Source organism: Elgaria multicarinata, chromosome 6 (assembly GCF_023053635.1).
Source record: "Elgaria multicarinata webbii isolate HBS135686 ecotype San Diego chromosome 6, rElgMul1.1.pri, whole genome shotgun sequence".
In the NCBI taxonomy this organism is placed as follows: Eukaryota; Metazoa; Chordata; class Lepidosauria; order Squamata; family Anguidae; genus Elgaria; species Elgaria multicarinata.
Genome location: NC_086176.1, coordinates 81,367,556 through 81,387,943, shown reverse-complemented (window position 1 = coordinate 81,387,943; position 20,388 = coordinate 81,367,556). Strand labels below are relative to the sequence as shown.

General features: G+C 39.0%; 1 protein-coding gene across 8 annotated transcripts in view; it reads right to left on the bottom strand.

Annotated features, from left to right (window-relative positions):
• The window catches only part of SSBP2 (single stranded DNA binding protein 2), a 146,129-nt gene extending 128,013 nt beyond the window's left edge, over positions 1–18,116 (bottom strand). For 3 of the 8 annotated variants that reach the window (XM_063129655.1, XM_063129659.1, XM_063129660.1), the window contains exon 1: positions 17,990–18,116. In XM_063129655.1, coding sequence (XP_062985725.1) covers positions 17,990–18,048 — 59 coding nt within the window. In that variant the 5' untranslated portion in view covers positions 18,049–18,116. Of the gene's footprint in view, positions 1–17,537; positions 17,796–17,989 lie in introns of those variants that run through there. The other 5 variants (XM_063129654.1, XM_063129657.1, XM_063129658.1 and 2 more) reach the window with 3 other exon arrangements.
• Between the last annotated feature and the right edge of the window lie 2,272 nt (positions 18,117–20,388).

The window sequence follows — 20,388 nt, the reverse complement described above, 5'->3', positions numbered from 1 at the left end:
GCTTTATTATCTGACCTTGGAAACCACTTAGAGACCTCAGCATTACTATAAAGAAATAGATGAAACATGTACTTATACATGGCAACAGAAATTCCTATAATGTATTGAAGGAGTATCAATTTGGTTACTGGGTTACACTTTATAAACATAACACATAAAACAAAAACATGAACTTCTCAACAGTATAGTAACACCCAGAATTCTCAATGCAAATACTTGAGAGTAAACCCCACTGAACTCCATGGAACTTGCAGCCTGTTCGATGTATGTTTGCTCACATATTAACAAGTATCCATAGTAACTGTACTGTATTTATATCCCATTCTTTATCAGTAAACACATTTCTGAAAATACTAGCATATCTCAGGTTATTTCTCTAATCAGTGTCTAAAAGATTCAGAGATTCTGCAGTTCGAGCATCATGGACCTCATAAAGTTGAGGGTTTCTATGAATTGAAACAAGTTTCTCAATTCTTTCACGTTAGTTTATTCCTAAGGTTCTGTACGGACATTTTCAACTAGTCATCGGTTCATTTCACTTGATGCAGAAGATGAAGAAATAAAAATTGGGGAAAAGGAAGATTCTATTCTTCCACCAATTACCTGAAGTCGTTCTGTACTCTCCAACATTTGAACATTTTCTTCCCAACAATGACCTAATATGGACCATCATAACCTGGTTTATTAAGCTGGGATATGCATGAGCCTTTTGCCTATGAAGCTGGTATGCAAGAATTACAATGAAGCCAGGAAGTCTCTAACCAACCATAGTTTCCCATTCCATCTAAATCTAGAAACTATGTTTAACAGCTTCAGAACAAGTCAGGATATTAAACCACAGCTTGAAGTTGGTAACCATAGTTTCTGTGTTTGGAGAAAATGAAAAGCTATGGATAGAGACTTTGTTTAATCATGGCTAATGGTAAAGGAATGGACTATATACGCCAACAAGACTCATGCCTAAACCAAGATATGATCATCTGAACACGGCCACCAAGTCATTAAAAAATATTGCTTGTTTTTAATGTTCCAAATGTAGTAGGTTGTTACATTACTACCTCTGTATCTCGATTCTAAGTGATTTGCAGTAGCATGAAAAAGCATTTTCTGAAAGAGAAACATGAGATTTCCCTCAAAGATTTCTATTTTTTCCACTGGGAAAGTAGGGGGAATATTGACTGGGGAGGGAATCTTTTTCTAATTTAGTTCACCAGACCTTCATCTCTCTGATTGGGCCAAGCAGTCACAACAGCTCCTAGTCAAGGAATCTATTAGCATGAGTGTGGGGCTCACACCAGTCGTAGCAATAGCGTGTGTCATTTCACGGCAATAGGTATGCCTCGGCTTTGCAAGTTAGGTGGCTACCAGTGCACACTGTATAATACTACATGTTACAGCAAGGTTTTGGATTGCGCCTGGATTGTTTCTAACTGTAATAAAATAGCTAAAGCTTTATGATCTCCACAGTAGTCCCCGTGCAGAATTGCAGGCTAAAGCTTGAAAGCTGAAAATGTATTTTTAAAAACTTTTAAATAATTAACTACAGATTATGAACCTCTTTGGGGAATATTTTCCAAGACTTGAAAAATAAGCTCTACTATTACAACCAATATATGCTTCCTTCTATTCTGTGTTTTAATCAGTTTAACGGTCCATTTAAGATGTCACTCTCCTTTTCAGTTATGCAATTTTTCTGTTAAACTTACAAAAATTGCATATCTCTTACAATTTTTACTTTCTAAACCCCGGAATATATGAAATTAAGTTAGTCTCAAAAAGAAAAGTCATTTCTTTAAGAAAAAAAAGCAGTACGAACATTTACAAATAAGGTTAAGAATGACATAAACTATATCAGTGTTTCTGATGTATTTTGATATGTAGATTTATGATCTAACATAACTTCAAGAACACTTCTGAGCCTGCATGGTATCCTTTTATTTCATATGTAAACAAATATCCATATGCCAATAAATTGCTGAACACACAACACTCATTTTGGAGAAACTCTTTTATCTATTTTTTTCACATGCATATGACGAATTTTTGCATGAGACTGTAATTACAATTACTGATGTGAACTGTGAAAACTATATTTACACCTAGATATCTTGATGTGCCTCATTGTTACATGTATATGAGTTGTACAAGCTTATTTGTAGTAGTTATATTGTGGAAATCAAATATATATTTTTAAACAGAGCACTTTTGCATTCTTAGAACCCTTCCCCTTCTACTGTCCTACTCTACTAGACTCTCATCACTCTTGTTTTACCTCTTCCAAATACTGCACTGTATGGTTTGACTGTAAAAATGCATTTATTTCTCATATGTGCAGTGCCCAAACGTCTTCCCTCAAGCTTGTACTTCTGTTGCAATGACAAGCCGTTTTCCTAGCATGCAAAAGCACAATGGGTTGGATTCACATAATCATAGCCACTAGCATTGTGAAAATATGTATGATCATGGGAGTTTCTACAACACCACAGTATAGACATGGTTCACATGCAATAAACAATCCTGTGCTATTCGTCAGTGCATGGGACTTAGGTTAAACACTGGACTGTTTCCCTTCAACAACTCAGACATCACAGACAACAACCCAGAGAAGCAGTGTACTGTGTTATAGATTTTACAGCAGTTCTCAACTGATGTTATGTATCACTGGTCCCGCAAGTGCCACAGTGGAATAGTGACTGGAGGGGCTGTCGGGAGCACCTCCTAAAGGCAGTGGTGGTGAGCTTTCCTGGCAAAGGGGAGGCGTGGCACAATTTGCCACTCGTCCCACTTCGCTGCCTATGATGTCGGCTTCATCCCGCTTCATGGCAAGGCTGGCACTGTTAATAATGAATAATAAGTCACAGGGTCTGCATGTTCAGAGTGTCAGGATGATGTGGAAGAAGGATGGCTCTGCAGATCATGTAATGGTTGGCCCTGCAACTGTGACTAGGATCGCTGGGAACTAGGGGCGGTATCCAACCCTGCCACAGTATGAATAGAAACAAATGTTAGTGAAATGGAAATCTAGCACTTCCTAACGTAAACTCAGAAACTAGCCCAAGTTAATGCTTCCCAAATGGAATAAATCAGCAGAGCTCCCTTTCGTGAGCTACTTTCTAGATCCCCACTGCAGTAGCATTCATTTTCACTAGCACAACATGTTCAGTCCTGACAGACTGCCAGCACTGGATACTGCACCAGAAAAGGAAAAATGTTGGATTTCCCATTTTGGAAATATAAAATCCAGATGTTACTCAGGCATGTTTCCATCCTGGGTGAAGTACACTGGATCCTTTCACCAATGGATTACAGAGAGAAACCATGCATTTTTATATATATTAACCAAGCTGGAGATAATTTTAGATGCTGCACTAGATAAAAAAGATCAACTGAAACCAAACCGGGTAGCTTTAACTAGCAGTTTGAGTAAGATCCACCTCCTCCAGTGTAGGGTCCTATTGTAGAATCGCTAGCACATTATAATGGCTGGCTACTATTGAAAATAGGATGCTGGACTTTTGGTAGATTCTAAGCTTCCTAACTGAGGAAGCAACATATTAATTGTATGTGCAAGTTTTTTCAACTGAAAACTATGTTACACTTTTAACTCATTCATGCACTTTACTCAGAACTATCAACATGAAAAATGTGAATTCAGAAGGTCAAACAGAAGATTTATATATATGTTCCTGGTAATATGGCAGACACTGTGGTTTAAAACATTGACTCCTTGCTAGAAAATTAATGGGGACTTCAGTAAGCAGCAGAGATTCTGCCCCCAAAGGGATAGGGATGTGAACACATTAAAAGTGAATATAAACCCTTGAGTATTGGATATTCAGAACACTTTTCCTATTCCAATTAATTTATTCTACTTCACTGAAATTAATCCACATTTAAAGCAGTTCTTCAGGGTTGGGAAATGGGGGGAGAAAGCTATGTGGAAGAACCAGTGTCAGAGTGGCGAGGGGGAGCATTTACTGGAAGATCAAGCTTCAATACACACAACCCTCCAGGGGTGCCCAACATGGTGCAGATTCCATCATGAAGCCTAAACTAATGTTTCTTAACACATTTTGCCTATATAAGTGACTGAAGACATGACTTCTGAATCTTCCATATTAGGTGCATTTATACTTAATACTCTGAAGCCACTGAGAATGAAGTTGTAGAATATACACTTTTAAACTAGATATATGAAGAGCAACGGATTTCAACCATGAGGCAGAACTCCCTAGTGCGATGCAATTAGCAATGGGAGACAAGTTCATCCATGACCTTTCTCTCTCTGGATCTTAATTGGGTCAGAATACAGTATGCCAAAGTAACTCCTCCAATTAGTGTAATACAAGAGGGCTCTGTGCTTCTTGGTCCCCAATCTCCATGTAAACTGATAGTTATGAAGCTATTTTCCATAGCATCTCTTACTTTCCTACTCTCCCTTCCACAGGCCAATATAACATACCATAGCACCTCTTTAGACTGATGTGAACTTAACATTAATAATTTTTGTGAACTGCCCAGAGAGCTTCAGCTATTGGGCGGTATAAAAATGTAATAAATAAATAAAATAAATAAATAAATAAATAAACTGTTCTCCAAAAACCATGATCCTGATCACACCGGCTTCAATCACTATATGGGAGAGCACTCACCTGTGGAGAAAGGAATATATGTACAATTCCCAAAGCAAGTGTTTAGCAGTGTTAACTGCATGGGATTCAAGGTTCACACTGGAACAAACCAACAAAAAGGTGCTACACATTTCTTTCCCTTTTAAGGCTGTCAATCAACTTCAACAAGATGCACTTGGATTTCCATACCCACTGATCATATGAAATTCAAAGAAACTGCTTTCAAGGCAATAGTAACTTAAATTCCATGCAATGTGTTCGTAATTGCAGTTTTACTTTAAAAGTTGTTTTCTTGCTCTGGAGGAAGATCCAGTAAAGTTTTAATAGCCCAGGTATAGAAGGAATATAAACCAATGGTACTTAGAAAGAAGATTGCTTTGGATGGGAACCAATGACACCAGGTGAGACCAATCGTGCAAAGCATGACACCACCATTAGGATGATGCATGGGGTGCAAAGCTGGAGACTCGGCAGCTCCTCGTAGCACTGGCCAAATCCCCTGCTCTATGCTGAGAGGGGCGTAGAACACTGTGCCTCTACCAGCATGGAAAAAGGTGAAATTGGTAGGGCAATGATATCAGCAGGCATCGCCATACCCACTGAGATCTTTCTTCCCACAGAGGGCCTGTTGAGTGAAAACTTGTTCCCCCACTCAATTTAAAGCATAACCAGATTGCTTGCGCTCATCTAGAAGAGAAGATAAATGCAGCAACAATACTCATTTAGGTGAAAGGGACAAGAGTGGGATTACAAGGGGAAACCTGTTTAGAAAAACCAGTGTCTAATTAGAATAAAGAACCTGATGAGCACTAGCAATTTGGACATGCTTTAAATGGAGCTCCATGAACAATTAAGCCACATCCCCAACATCATCCCTTAAAAATTGCATACTTTTTTAAAAAAGGATTGCTGTGTTCATATTGAAGTTCCCTTTAAAAAAGTGTCTGTGCGCCTTTAAATAGGAACAAAATTCATTAAGATCTGCACCACCCCGCCAACTAGAAAGACATTTCCTTTAAATAAAAGAAACATTGATAATTTTCCCCACAGAATACAGTGGTGTGCACAAATTTCACTGTGCACTGACATTCAGGACCATTCATGAGCAGGTCCTACTTAAGTGGAAAAACAATTCAAGCAAACAAAAAGAATGCTGTAGAAACAGCAAATGATGCAATTAAATTATAGACGGTCTCCATATAAAAATCAGAAGAGATGTAGAGAGGAACATGAGGCAGAGTTGAAACGAAGAATTACAGATCTGTCCATCTGTCTTGAACCTGACTTAAAACAAAAAACAAAAAAATCCAAGTAACCTTCTCACGAGTGTGAATCTACTATAATAAACTGAACGTCAGTTCAACAGCCTGATGGAGAAAAGAATGTATTCAGCCCTTGTTGCAATGCTCAACACTTCCCCATGGGGCAGTAGTTGGCAAGTCCCTGTAGATTTTAAGATTCTTTCTTAAACCTTTTCTAACATTTTTTTTTGCTTCAAAAAAACACCCCCAAATCGAATTACAGCTACTAATAATTCAGGATCAACTTATTTTCCCTTTTTTCTTTTGTATTTTTGTGAACCGCCCAGAGAGCTCCGGCTATTGGGCGGTATAGAAATGTAATAAATAAATAAATATTTCCCTTTTCCCATTTCCAAATTCCTGTATATGTGGAGGCTTTTCTGTATAATTTTTTTTTTGAATTTTTAAGTATCAAGAGTAAGCAACACTATCATGATGATATTAATAGATCTTAACACAGACAAATCAGTGTAGTCTCAATTATGCCTGTTTTCTCATGTGAACTTTAGATTAAATTGTTTGTGGTGTAACTGAACTTTATTGGGCTGAGCCAAAACCACACTTTAACAATCCCAGTTACAGATGAACTAAAACCAAATCAGAAAATGTAATGCTATGCTCCTTACTGTCATTATCAAAGTGAACATTAGGGGGGGAAACAACATTGAAATGGCAAGGTTTGAAGGAAATAAAACATGGCAAATATCATAAATGTTACAAAGGGAACAATGGAGACAAATGAGCTAACAACTTAAGCTGGTGTGTGCACACTTAAACTGGTTTAAGTGACTCATGGATCACAGGTTAAGCCTGGAGAATAAGCATGCTAGCAGCAGCAACTCTACAACCTGAAGTTCATACTGTGAGACATTTCATTTCATTATAGTGAAATTCATCATTTAAGAGGGTTTTTAATGCAGAGTTGGATTTACGGATAAAGCAGCTGTGAAAATGGGGTGGGGGGCACTTTAAAGAAATGCAACATAAAGGAGAATCTGTTTTTCTTTCACTGTTATATAGGTATCCTTGCCATTTTAGACAAATAAAATTACTTTCATCCAGAACTGAGTAAGATACAGGTATTTAAAAAATAGTAATACTTCCAGATTTTCCCCAGGAAAGCTAGTTTTAAAAAATCAATTGTTTACAGACTTGATTCTGGTATTTCTGGCTGATGCTAGGAATACAGAGGCTATCACTGCAGTGTGATTTGACTTCAGTGACTTTAAATCTCAGCTTTAAATTGTAATATCATAATACAGAAAAGGGGCTTCTCTAGGTAGTATTGTTTTATTTTATTTATTTATTACATTTTTATGTAATAAAATAGCTCTCTGGGCGGTTCACTACAATTAAAACCATAAAATACAGGACAATAAGATGCAGTTGAAAAATATAGTATAAAATTTTATGTTTAAAACTACAATATAAAAGTAAAAATAAAGTATTAATGGCACAGTGTTTTCACACAACACTTAACAGCCACTTTGAGTGCTATTGGACACGTGAGCATTATTAATGTGGGACAGGCTGCTAGAGAGCCAATTTTGAATTGTACATACATTCCTGCCAATGTTAACTTAACAGCTGAATTACAGACATAGGAAATGAAAACACAGACATCACTCATAAAAATTCTGCAACGTTCCCTAGAACTTTAGAGGATGAGACATGGGTAATATTGACATATATTGCCCTTAATGCACAGAACCAAAATATCACACAATAAGTTATTTTTATATGTTGATATTGGTTTAATTGGCATTTAATTTTACTTATTAAAATTCATTTGGTACTCTGTTGCTTGCATTTTTTACTTCAACAATCGCTTTTATTTGCTGGCTATGGATACAAGTTCTACCTAAACATTATAGGTCATTTGAAAACGTTATGAAAATTTTACCCCTATAGCCTAGATTTAACCATGTTTTACTCATATGCAACTCCTGTTGGTTTCAATGGCGCCTACTTTCAAAAATGCATGCTCAGGATTGCAGACTTATTCTTTTAATAAATGCGTGCACAGATAATGTGCTTAATGCTGATAGCTTCCTTATTATGAATAACCAGCTATTTTTAAGGAAAGCAGTTCTTATTGTTGACTGTCTTCCTTTAGATATATTAGAATTCCAATTCAAAAGAACTTTTAGTTCCCAACTACAGGCATAGTCTTGAGAAAAAGCTAAAACTAGTTGTCATAATTCAGTGCTCCTGGTTTACACAAGTTAACTCATTACTCATACACAGAGTTCTGCTTATAAAGAAGGTGCCTTGTTCTCTTCTACGAATCATAGATTCCGTACCGTGTATACAGAACATTTCCAAATGTAGAAAGAAGTATCAGTATGCAGAGAAATGTGTGTGTTACTAGAATCCCACAAAGCTTGGCAACATTATTCATGTGTATAGATAACCTAGAGTTTTATCTTCCATATCTAATATCAAGCAAAGATAGAGAGCTCCATATAGGAAGGAAAATTAAAATCGTAATATAGGTTTTATAATAGAATTAATAGTGACTTAAGAGCTTATATTCACTACAACAGTAACAGTTGTAGTCTATTGCTTGCAGTGTCTGATCAGGATTGCTATACCAGCAACAGTTAACTATGTATGATTAAACAGCAACTAAACTACACCAATAAGCTATTTGTTCTGTTGGTCATGCATTCAAACACCTGTGTCATCTGGCCTCTCAATTCCAGAAAAGACCCAGAACTTTAATCTTTGTGCTGTGCTCTATGAATTCACTAATATTTTATATAGTAGTATGGGGTATATAGGATGTAGAAAACCATGTAGAGGCCTGTTTTATGCTCTCAATACTATTTACAACATGCTTTAATGGGTTAAAAGATACTGTCAACCACAATACACTCGGTGCTAGTACAGGTATACAACAGAGTTCTGGCACATATTGATGGTACAGAAGTCAATCCACAATATATGTGGAGCAGCCTTTGAGAATTTCTCAAAATGCAGTTAGTTCAGAATACAGCTTCCTAGTCCTGTTCAGGAACAGCTCTACTGGCTCTTGGTCTACTTCTAAGATCAAGACAGCTTGTGCATAATTTTAAGAGTTCTTTACAATTTAGGCCCTAGCTACCTGAAGAACCACCTTTTCCCTACACTCATGTGCCCATGCAACACAACCTTAGCCAAAAAACCCTTCAGCAAATGCCCCCATCTTCAGAAGTAATGTGGGGTGGCAACCATGGGAAGGGCATTTTCAGCTGTCATTATAGAACAATCTTCCCAGGAAGGCTTACCTGGCACCTACTCACGTATTTTGGGTGCCAAAGACCTTTTTTATTATTTTTCCAGGCCTTAAAAACATAGTTTGGGTTTCTTTAGCCAGTCTATTGATGTTGCTGTTTTATTTTGATTCAACTACTCTTTTTATTTTGTTTTACTGCATGTTTTTAAATTTATAGTAATGGCCCCCTTGAGTGTTTTTTTTAAAAAAGATTGAATGTGTGGGTTAGAAGTGCTTTAAAAAATAGCTCTTCAAAATGTATTTAAAAGATCTACTGGATTCTTTAATAAAATGGGTTAGCCTATCAATCCTATTCTCATATTTTTTTTATTCAGCACTGCTTTCTCTACTTTAAAAAAAAGTCAGAAGTCATGAGGCTGCATCAGAGAGAGAAATAGGAAGAAGGCCTGATCCATTTGCTCACCTGAGAGACAGTTTCATTTAGCTTCTCCTCTCCTTCAACATTTCTATTCCAGCTGATTGTTATAAGAACTTTGTAATTTTAATAACTGGTGCCTGTTTGTTTTCTTCTCCACACCTCATTTCTTTTCCTATTGTGTTGTGTCTTTTAGATTGTAAGCCTGAGCACAGGATCCATCTTTTTTGCTATTGATCTCATGTAAGCCACTTCCAAAGCCTTTTCAGCTGAAGAGTGGGGCAATAAAAATGAAATCAAACATTAGCTCCCCCAGGCACATTCTCAATATTTTTAAATAAGTTCTACAAAGTGAACATTAGAAAGGAAAGCGATAAACATACAGAAGGAAGTCTGCTGTGAAAGTTAGCAAAATACTTTCTTGTGCATTAGCTTTGCCTTCATTATTTAACATTTAATATTTACAATCAATTGACATATGGCACAAATGGCATCTTCTCATACCATAACAGTATAGGCAGTCAAACCCTAGTAAACCCCAGGCAGATCACATGGTCCACAAAACATGCAAGTGCTGCTGGTTCCTAGCCAGGAGGTTTTGCAACTGTTCTGACTAATCTGGCAGCTGTGTAGTATCCAACTCACATACACAACTACCTGCGATTGGATGTGGGGAGGGAGAAGTTTACTGTATCAGATCATGCCCATGGTGCGAAGGTTCATTAAACAGGATTGGTTTAAAGGGAATATGTCTTCGTGATGCTAATTTCAGTGAGCTGAAGACTTGAGTTTATTTTTATATTTACTCTGAACCATGCTCTCTCTCATATAAACTTCAAGCTTCACTATGTTCTCTGAGGAAATATTCAGAGGCAAACTACATATTTCTCTTTAAAACCACAATCATTGAGAGAGAGAGAGAGAGAAGCCCCTGAAGCTCAAGACGAATAACAGCCCCTCTCTCATAGGAAAAGTACAAATTCTAAATCCTCTAGGCAGAGACCATATCATTCTGTTTCCTGTGTCATGTTAGAACTAAGTAACTGTTTAGCCGTTAAACTTTTCCTTTCCTAGAAACTATATTTATAAGAGAAAAAAACTTCCTTTGCACTATACCAGAAGAACAGGTCTTTCCAAAATGGGTCAAATTTCAGAAATTATATGCATGCCATGATGGTTCATTTGATCAGAATGATGAGAAAGTTCCAATACCTCTCCCATTATCGAAACCCACATCCTTTTGCCACAAAATGACAAGACAAAGTCATTTCAAGTTCAGGAAAAAGTGTCCATTTGTCTCCATTCTTACTTAGTTTTATAAATTTAAAATATTTCAACTTTTTAAATTGCCATCTTTGGAGCTCAGTGTAGTTTACATAAAAACATTGATACAAAGAAAGCTAAAGCCAAAATTACAGTAGTGCCAAACACAATCAGTGTTTTAGAGAATTTAAACTGATGGTTGAATTTTAGCTCAACTCTCTTGGCCCCTTTGTGCATATCACTTCCTCCTATGCATGCCACAATTAAGTGAAGAAAACTTCAATTAACCATAGTTCTCCAATGCATCCAAATCAGGAAACAATGATTACCAAGAACAGAACAGGGCCTTGGACCTTAAACCAACTTCAAACTGTGATTTAAGATTGTAGCTCATTCCAATCCTGGTAAACATAATTTCGGCATTTAGGAGCAATAGGAAACTATGGGTAACTGAATACTTCATGGGTTCATTACAGCGCAGTGAGGCACAAAGATAGGGCGTGCATAGCCAAGGGTCATTCATATCTTAGTTTATTAAGCCAAGATTTGTATGACCAAATCTAGCCAGTATGTTCCCCCCGGAAAGACTATACGTTTGACTAGTTGTCATAGCCTCTTCCAAAGAGCTGTTACAAATTGGCCCAGTGTGCCAGCTAGCAGAAATAGCTAAAATCTTTTGAAATAATTTCATAGGAGTTTGTCAGCAACTGTAATGTGTGTAGGTTAAACTGTCTTAAAATTAACCCACCTTTGAAATACTTGGGAGAGATATAAATTACTCCAAAGCAGTAGGAAACCGCCCACAGAGCTTCGGCTATTGGGCAGTATAGAAATGCAAAAATAAATAAATAAATAAATAAATAGGAAAGGGCACTGAATTCTGAGGAACATCCATAGCACTTAAATAATAGTTCTAGTCATTAAGGTAGATCTTTTATCTTTCTATATATCCACAAGCTGTTTTGCAAAGTGAATATACATGCAGTCACAGCAGAATTAAACGAAGTATGTGAAATTACATGTCTATGTGATCATTTTCCAAAATATTAGAACACTCATATGGCATCCCTGCAACCACCTCTTCCTAGAATCAGGAATGGTAAAAATGTGTTATTGTCTACTCCAAGAAAACACTCAATGGGTAAATACAAACAACTGTAATATTTTCAATCTAGAAAGCCACCATTTATGCTGCAATTCTATGCCCATTTACCTGGAAGTAAGTCATAGAATCATAGAATAATAGAGTTGGAAAGGGCCTATAAGGCCATCAAGTCCCAGTCAACTCAATTGGACTTATTTCTGAGTAGACATGTATAGGATTTCACTGTCACTCTCTGTTATAAAGTTACTTCATGGAATAGTAAATGTTAGCATAGCAAAAAAAAAAAAAAGTCTTGAAAATTGAATAGGTGGACCAAACATTATGTTTCCAGTCTAAAATTAGTATACACACTCTTGTCCATGTGCATATAACTCTTCACCATCAACAGGTTTATAATGTCAAAATTCAGTCTTGGGCCACAAACTCATTGTAGAACTGTTTGTCTGTCTCTTCTGCCAAGACTCTTGCTCATGCATTGGTTATTTCTCGGTTGGACTACTGCAACCTTCTTCTCACTGGCCTTCCTTCTTCTCACATCAGTCCGTTGGTTTCTGTTCACCACTCTGCTGCTAAGATCATCTTCTTGGCTCGCCGCTCTGACCATGTAACTCCACTTCTGAAATCTCTTCATTGGCTTCCAATTCACTTCAGAATCCAATATAAACTTCTCCTGTTGACCTACAAAGCTTTTCACTGTCTAGCTCCTTCCTATCTCTCCTCTCTCATCTCACACTATTGCCCCGCTCGTGCTCTTCGCTCCTCTGATGCCATGTTTCACGCCTGCCCAAGGGTCTCCACTTCCCTTGCTCAGCTTCGTCCATTTTCTTCTGCTGCCCCTTATGCCTGGAACGCTCTTCCAGAACATTTGAGAACTACAAGTTCAACCACAGCTTTTAAAGCTCAGCTAAAAACTTTTCTTTTTCCTAAAGCTTTTAAATCTTGATTTTGTTCTGACTTTATACTGTTAGTTTTACCCTACCCAGTGCCTGTTTACCCTACCCTGTGCCTGTTTGCATTCTCTTCCCCTCCTTATTGTTTTATTATGATTTTATTAGAATGTAAGCCTATGCGGCAGGGTCTTGCTATTTACTGTTTTACTCTGTACAGCGCCATGTACATTGATGGTGCTATATAAATAAATAATAATAATAATAGTTCTATTAATGCTATTTAGTTTGAAAATTAGAGCAATTTTCAAACTAAATACATTTGCTCCCGAATATGATGAAGTTAATATACTGCATTCTACAAATAACATGATTTCTAGCAACTGAACATTGAGGTTGCAATCCTAGGCATACATAGTTGATAGTAACTTACATTACATCCATCCCTGGGAAAATTCTGGAGCAGATTATAAAGAAATCAATCTGTAAACACCTTGAAATCAATGCAGTGATTACTAGAAGCCAACATGGATTTGTCAGGAACAAATCCTGCCAGACTAATTTGATCTCATTTTTTGATAGGATAACCTCCCTTGTGGACTGTGGGAATGCTGTGGACGTCATATATCTTGACTTCAGCAAAGCTTTCGACAAAGTGCCCCATGATATTCTGATTAACAAACTAGCTAAAAGTGGGCTAGATGGAACAACTATTAGGTGGATTCACAGTTGGCTACAGAATCGGACTCAAAGAGTACTTATCAATGGAACCTTCTCAAACTGGGGAGAGGCAACAAGTGGGGTACCACAGGGCTCAGTCCTGGGCCCAGTGCTCGTCAACATTTTTATTAATGATTTGGACGAGGAGGTGCAGGGAACGCTTATCAAATTTGCAGATGACACAAAATTGGGTGGGATAGCTAATACCCTGGAAGACAGAAACAAACTTCAAAGTGATCTTGATAGGCTGGAGTGCTGGACTGAAAACAACAGAATAAAATTTAGTAGGGATAAATGCCAAGTTCTACATTTAGGAAATGGAAACCAAATGCACAGTTACAAGATGGGGGATACTTGGCTCAGCAATACTACAAACAAGAAGGACCTTGGAATTGTTGTAGATCGCAAGCTGAATATGAGCCAACAGTGCGATATGGCTGCAAGAAAAGCAAATGCTATTTTGGGCTGCATTAATAGAAGTATAGCTTCCAAATCACGTGAGGTACTAGTTCCTCTCTATTCGGCTCTGGTTAGGCCTCATCTATTTATTTATTCATTTAGAATATTTATATACCGCTCCCCATTGAAAAATTTCGGAGCGGAGTACAAGGTAAAATGAAGAAAAAAAGAGTATCTAGGGTATTGCGTCCAGTTCTGGGCTCCACAATTCAAGAAGGACGCAGACAAGCTGGAGCGTGTTCAGAGGAGGGCAACCAGGATGATCAGGGGTCTGGAAACAAAGCCCTATGAAGAGAGACTGAAAGAACTGGGCATGTTTAGTCTGGAGAAGAGAAGATTGAGGGGAGACATGATACCACTCTTCAAATACTTAAAAAGGTGTCACACAGAGGAGGGCCAGGATCTCTTCTCAATCCTCCCAGAGTGCAGGAAACGGAATAATGGGCTCAAGTTAAAGGAAGCCAGATTCCAGCTGGACTTCAGGAAAAACTCCCTGACTGTTAGAGCAGTACGACAATGGAATCAGTTACCTAGGGAGGTTGTGGGCTCTCCCACACTAGAGGCATTCAAGAGTCAGCTGGACAACCATCTGTCAGGGATGCTTTAGGGTGGACTCCTGCATTGAGCAGGGGGTTGGACTCAATGGCCTTGTAAGCCCCTTCCAACTCTGCTATTCTTTGATTCTATGATTAAACAAAATAGGATTTAGTTCTGAGTAAACATGTCTTCAATTGCACTGACAGTCTCTGTAATACTGGATCTACTTAAGCATACATATCCCATTTAGGTCAATGGATCTTAAACATACACAACTAGATTGTAGCTACTGTGTTATACATGACCTGTAAATTCTTATATAAAAAAACATTTAAATCCATAATATGTAGCCACACTAAATTCTTACAGCAAACAAAACACTTTTTTTTTAAAAAAATAAACAAATGCTTCTGGATTGGGCAATTTTCAACCCCTAATTATACTTGTAGTGGTTCAGGCCATCACTAGTTTATAAAAAGCTCAGAAAGCAGTTTCTCCCCTCCCCTCAACTGTACTCATTTTGATATGACGACAACTACTCTCAGCAGAACTATATCCCTAGGGTGAGAATTGTACTGAGGTGGAAAAGTACTATAAGAAAATAATGTACAGAGATCTTACTTTATAGATTTATTGAAGAAAAATACATATGTTGACAACAGAACAGCTTGATTTACTGGAAATAAATATATAAATGATTCTACAGAAGTACATAGCATTGCTTATACAATGATATCTAAACCAAGCACTTACCCACCCACTTCTAAACAATACTCCTTATTCAACACAAACAGGACAACTGATCATGTCACAAAATTTTATGGTTTATTATTTTATAATACTGCATAGATCAGGCAAACTCTACAACAGGAATAACGATTTGTTGCAAACTGTAATGAATGGAGAGATGAATGTATTTAGATCAAATAGCACCATCTAGCAGTTCCCCTAACTTCACTTCAAAGGGTACTTATTACTTGGTGGCAGTTCAATGTAGTTATGCCTTCAAAGGCAAAACAATATCTGTATACCATCCTATCTTACAAGATGCCTTTGTTCAGAAGCTAGAAAAAAATATAAAGCACGACAACATTTCAGACATACACACATACTAGGAACCACCAACATAGCCAAGGTTGTACATCAAGACCAAAGCCCCGATTTTATATTTGTTCCCATACATGCTACTCAGCAACAGAGACTTCACGCTGAAGTTTGAACTCACAAAGCTTGCTACACAACAATAACGACTCAAAACTCAGCTGCATAACTTTAGCCAAGAAATGTAAGATCATATTACCAAGGTAAGAGGTTTATAAATGCTTTGCTTTACTTGGTTCACCGATTCACATTTTAAATATTCCTCAATTTGTTTCAAATTTTAGTTATAGTAATAGCTTTGTGTCCCTTTCTTCCCACGCTTCTAGTGCACAAAGTTAGAGATGCAAAGATCAAATATCTGACAAATGATTTAAGTCTCTGGCCTGCTTCTTTGTCTTTGGAATCAGGAAGTAACTCTCCTCTTCAAAATGCTGCAGCCAGGAAAACCTTTAGGTGAAGGTTCAATGCAAACTGCCTCAAGGGAAACATCTCAATCATGCTTCGCACATTCATTCTCATGTTATGAAAAGCTCCAAAGTTATGCACAATGACATTTTAAGAAACCATATATATCAAAACCATTTCTGGTTGGAACCCTCTGACCTCAGCACCTCACTCTAAGTCTGTGAGGATAACTAGTGCACTGACAAACTCACTAGATAGGAAAAGAAAATACATCATAAATGGTTTGTCTCAGGAATATTAATCCTATACATTCCTTTTGATAACCAAGTCCCTTCTGTGTTCTACTAGTTTTAGTGAGGAAAATGAAAGTTGCAACTACAGCTAACTTGTATGGGAAACATTTCAAAAAGCCAACTTTAAATCACAAACAAACATAAGTTCAAGAAGTTATCCTCTATATTTTTGTTTACTTTGAATTTGTTAACATTGCTGTCCGGTGTAATCACTTGGCCCAGTTCTTTGTTAAAAAAATAATCATGCAAACAAGGAGAGAAGATCTGTTATAATTAAAAATATACTAAGAGTATGTGTAATGTTGTTTGCTATTTTGTGCAGTGGGGAAATATTAAATATATATGTGTACTTATTTTTCTAAAAGTTTTGCTGTCTCCATAACAAGTGAATTAAGGTACTGCAATGGAAATAATATACTCTTCCATAGGTGGTATGCGTGTGTCTTTCCTTCATCAACATTATGGGCAGGCTTCACACATGCATTTATTATTACCCTCAACATGCCCTATCCCCAAGTAGGCACAATATTTAATTCCTCTACAAGCCTAAACCCAGGCTCTACTTCTCATTAATAGATTCTTCCATTCCACTTAGAAAGAAACTGAGTTCACCTTTCTGCTCAAAACATTGTCCTAACCCAACAGTCATTTCTGCACACAAGATCATTAAAAAGAAAGACTGCAAACTATTTAGGGCACAATCCTATGCACGTTTGGCTGGCTGGGGAATGCTGGGAGTTGTAGGACTTTTTTCTGTCCAAACATGCCTAAGATTGCACTTAGTCATTTTCTTCTTTAAATAAAGTACAGTAGCCTTCTGCCCCCAACCTAGGCCAGGATGTCCCAAAAGTCACAGTTCAAAGCTCTGTGAAAAAAATGGTAGGGAGAAAACGATACTAGGTCCTGATTTTAAAAAAAATAAAAATAAAAACGTGGGGGGGGGGTAAGAGTTGAGTGTCACGGAGTTAACAGGCAAAGCAAGGAGGCTTCTGTTTCTCTCTCTCCCTCCCCAGCGGATGCTTCACACCAGCACACAGTCCAGACTCTTTTGTTACCAAAGTTACTCCAACACCATCTTCTTTCCCAACCCCCAAACCGGCACCATGACCCTTGGAGGTGGGGGAGGGGGTGGGGGAGGCAGTAAGAAAGAAAAACAAAAACAAAACACAGGGAAAGGCTCTCCAGCCTAAACGCTAATCCTACCCTAAGCCTCCCGTGGAGTGAGGCACCACACAGTCTGCTTCAACCACTTTCTCCTCACAGACCGAGCTACAACCTTCCGCCGCCGTCCGGGGCATGAGAAGGGCTCGGGCACGTCCTGTCCCCAACCGACGCGGGAAGAGAGCCCGGCACCTCAGCCCCACCCCCCTCGGGAAGGACTCCGCAACCCCCTGCCTGAACAAGAGGGTCTCGCGTACTTTTAACCACACGCCCGCGTGCGCGCGCCGCCCACACACCCCCTCCTGCCTACACCCCGACTTGTGGCGTCCCCTCTCCGCCACGGCCGCCTTCCTCTTTCCCGCGCCGGGATTGTGCTCCCCGAGTTCGTGCGAGACCCCCCCTCTGCTACAAGCGGTAAAGTTACTTTGTGCGGGGCGTATGCGCGCCCACCTCCCCGCCCAGTCAGGCTGTGCGGTCCGGCGGGCTGTACTCACTTCTCCCTGGCCTGGCTGTCGGACGGGACGCTGCTGTTGCTCTTGCCTTTGCCGTACATGCCTGCAGAGAGCTCCGACTGTCACGCACCTGTCAACCCATCACAGCCTCCCCAGGAACAGCCCAGTCACCATGGAGACGCCGCCACACACACACGCTATTGGCCCGCTGCGCGCTCGGACACACCTCCCGCGCCGTGATTGACAGGCAGAGACCAGGACAGGCTGCTCTCTCCTCCTCTCCGCTGGCTCCCTCCCCCCACCAGCCTCCGGCTCCTCCTCCCCCTCCCGCTCTCCCTTCCCCGGCGCAAGGGGGAATTAGAAACGGTTCTAGAAGGATTTTAAACAACTGGCTGTTCCGTGCACTTGCCTTGCCGCCCTCCGCCGCTGCCAGAGACGGAGACTGCTGAGGAGAGACGGAAACTGCGGACTGGACTCCACAGCCAGCACAACACAGGGCGACTCAGGCTTTTTTCACAATCCGCACCGCGCAGGCTGCCTTGCCCTCTTCGCCGTTCACCTCGCAACCCGCTTAGCCAGCAGGATACTCGTTTCGACAGCCTCTCCCCCTCTCCGTTTAGTCAAAAACGAAACGTTACTGTTTCTTAACTCGTAACTGCTAAACTAGTCTCAACCTCTCTGCTAACCAACAGCTCATGAGCAGCCACCACACACACACACACACACACACACAGCGAGTCAGAGGTACACAGAACCCCTCAAGTTCTCACTCCTTAAGTCAAGCAACACAAACATCGTGATCCAGGTTGCCTCAGGCTGCTCTCTCTAACCCATCACTACAATCAGCACAGGGTTGTTGTTTTTCAAACCCCAACTTCCACACAACCAGCAACACATACTTGTCAACCTGCCAGGAGGTGTATGTTCCCTCAACCCCTAGTCTTGAACAAACACTATCACAAACATTTTCAGAGGTCCATCTCAATTGGCAGTGTTACCACCCTAGTGGATCTGACAGATCTTGTAAAAATCAGATTAAATTAAACCACTTTCTAAATACATCTCACATTATGGAACAATATGACCCAACATCACTGAGGATGCTTTCAGATGAGGCTTTTCTTATGAAATTGCCTGCTTCATTCATGGACTTTTATGGAAGTCCAGATTATGTCATCTTGCATTTGTAACCCTCCAGTGTCCCCCCACCACCACTTCTTTTCTTACCATAGAAAATCTGTTAAAGAGGGAAATACAGAATAGCTGCACAATGCCTTTTGATTGGTAGCACTAGAAGCTGTAGGTCTTGGTTCCCCCAGAGTCGTTGATGCATGGGATTTGGATGGTCCAGATCAAATCCCACATATAAAAAGAACCCTGATGAGGTAACTTATAAATCAGGTAACATAAATCAGCTTATATGGGGTCACAGATCCTCCTAGACCTATATTATATTAAAACAGAAACACCATATATATACCCTTTCACATTCTATATCCATTGCTGAATGCATCACAAAGTTCCAGAACATTCTAGTGACATATTACTGGAAAATCCTAAATCCAGTACATAGGTTGTCATAGTGTTTATATACAAACTGAAGGAGTCCATTGTGCAAATACACCCCTGTATTTGTTATATGCGCAAATACACCCCTGTATTTGTTATATGCCCCTGCTGATAACAAAACTCAAAGGCAGAGATTCCTAGCATCAAGGTGCATGGAACCAACATTCAGGGCATAGAAGTTCCTGGATCTATGACATGACATTTATTAGGTAATAAGATGTGTTTGAAATAGTCGTAGGCTGCCTCAAATCATTTTCAGGCAAATTTCTGGTGGACCACTTAACAACTCTTGGTAATTGGAATTCTGGGAATCAATGCTAGAATAGAAGAACTTTGGTTTTATCCAGTAATGTGTTTCCTATGTTCTTAAGGTTTGTTGTGCCTTAAGTGTTACGAATTTCTGACTATGCATTCTTGCTTTGTAAATTTAAAATGCAGTAGTGAACCATGGGAATTCTAGTAAAAGGGGGGCAAAAGGAGTAGTCCACACAAAACTAAAATCAGCTCCTTCCTAGTTTAGAGTGTGAAGTTGGGAAAACAGGTTGTGAAAATAATTAGGACATGGGGAAGTCTGTGCTATGTATCTGTCTGTATGCCTTATTGTGGCATATATTTTATAATGTAAACAGCATGGGCAGTGTGGTTATATGGTGAACCTATGAAGTCAGAATGAAAACATCATGAAGATCTACTACCAGATATCTGTTTCTGAAATATATTGAACAACCTGCGAAAGCAACAGAACTATAATTTTCATGAAGTAAAAGCAGAGATAGGTCTGAGGTATGTTTAGAGAGTAAATGCAGGAGGTTTGTATGTTAAAAAAAGGAAAAAGATAGGAGGACAGGAAATTATAGTCCTGTCACCCTAAG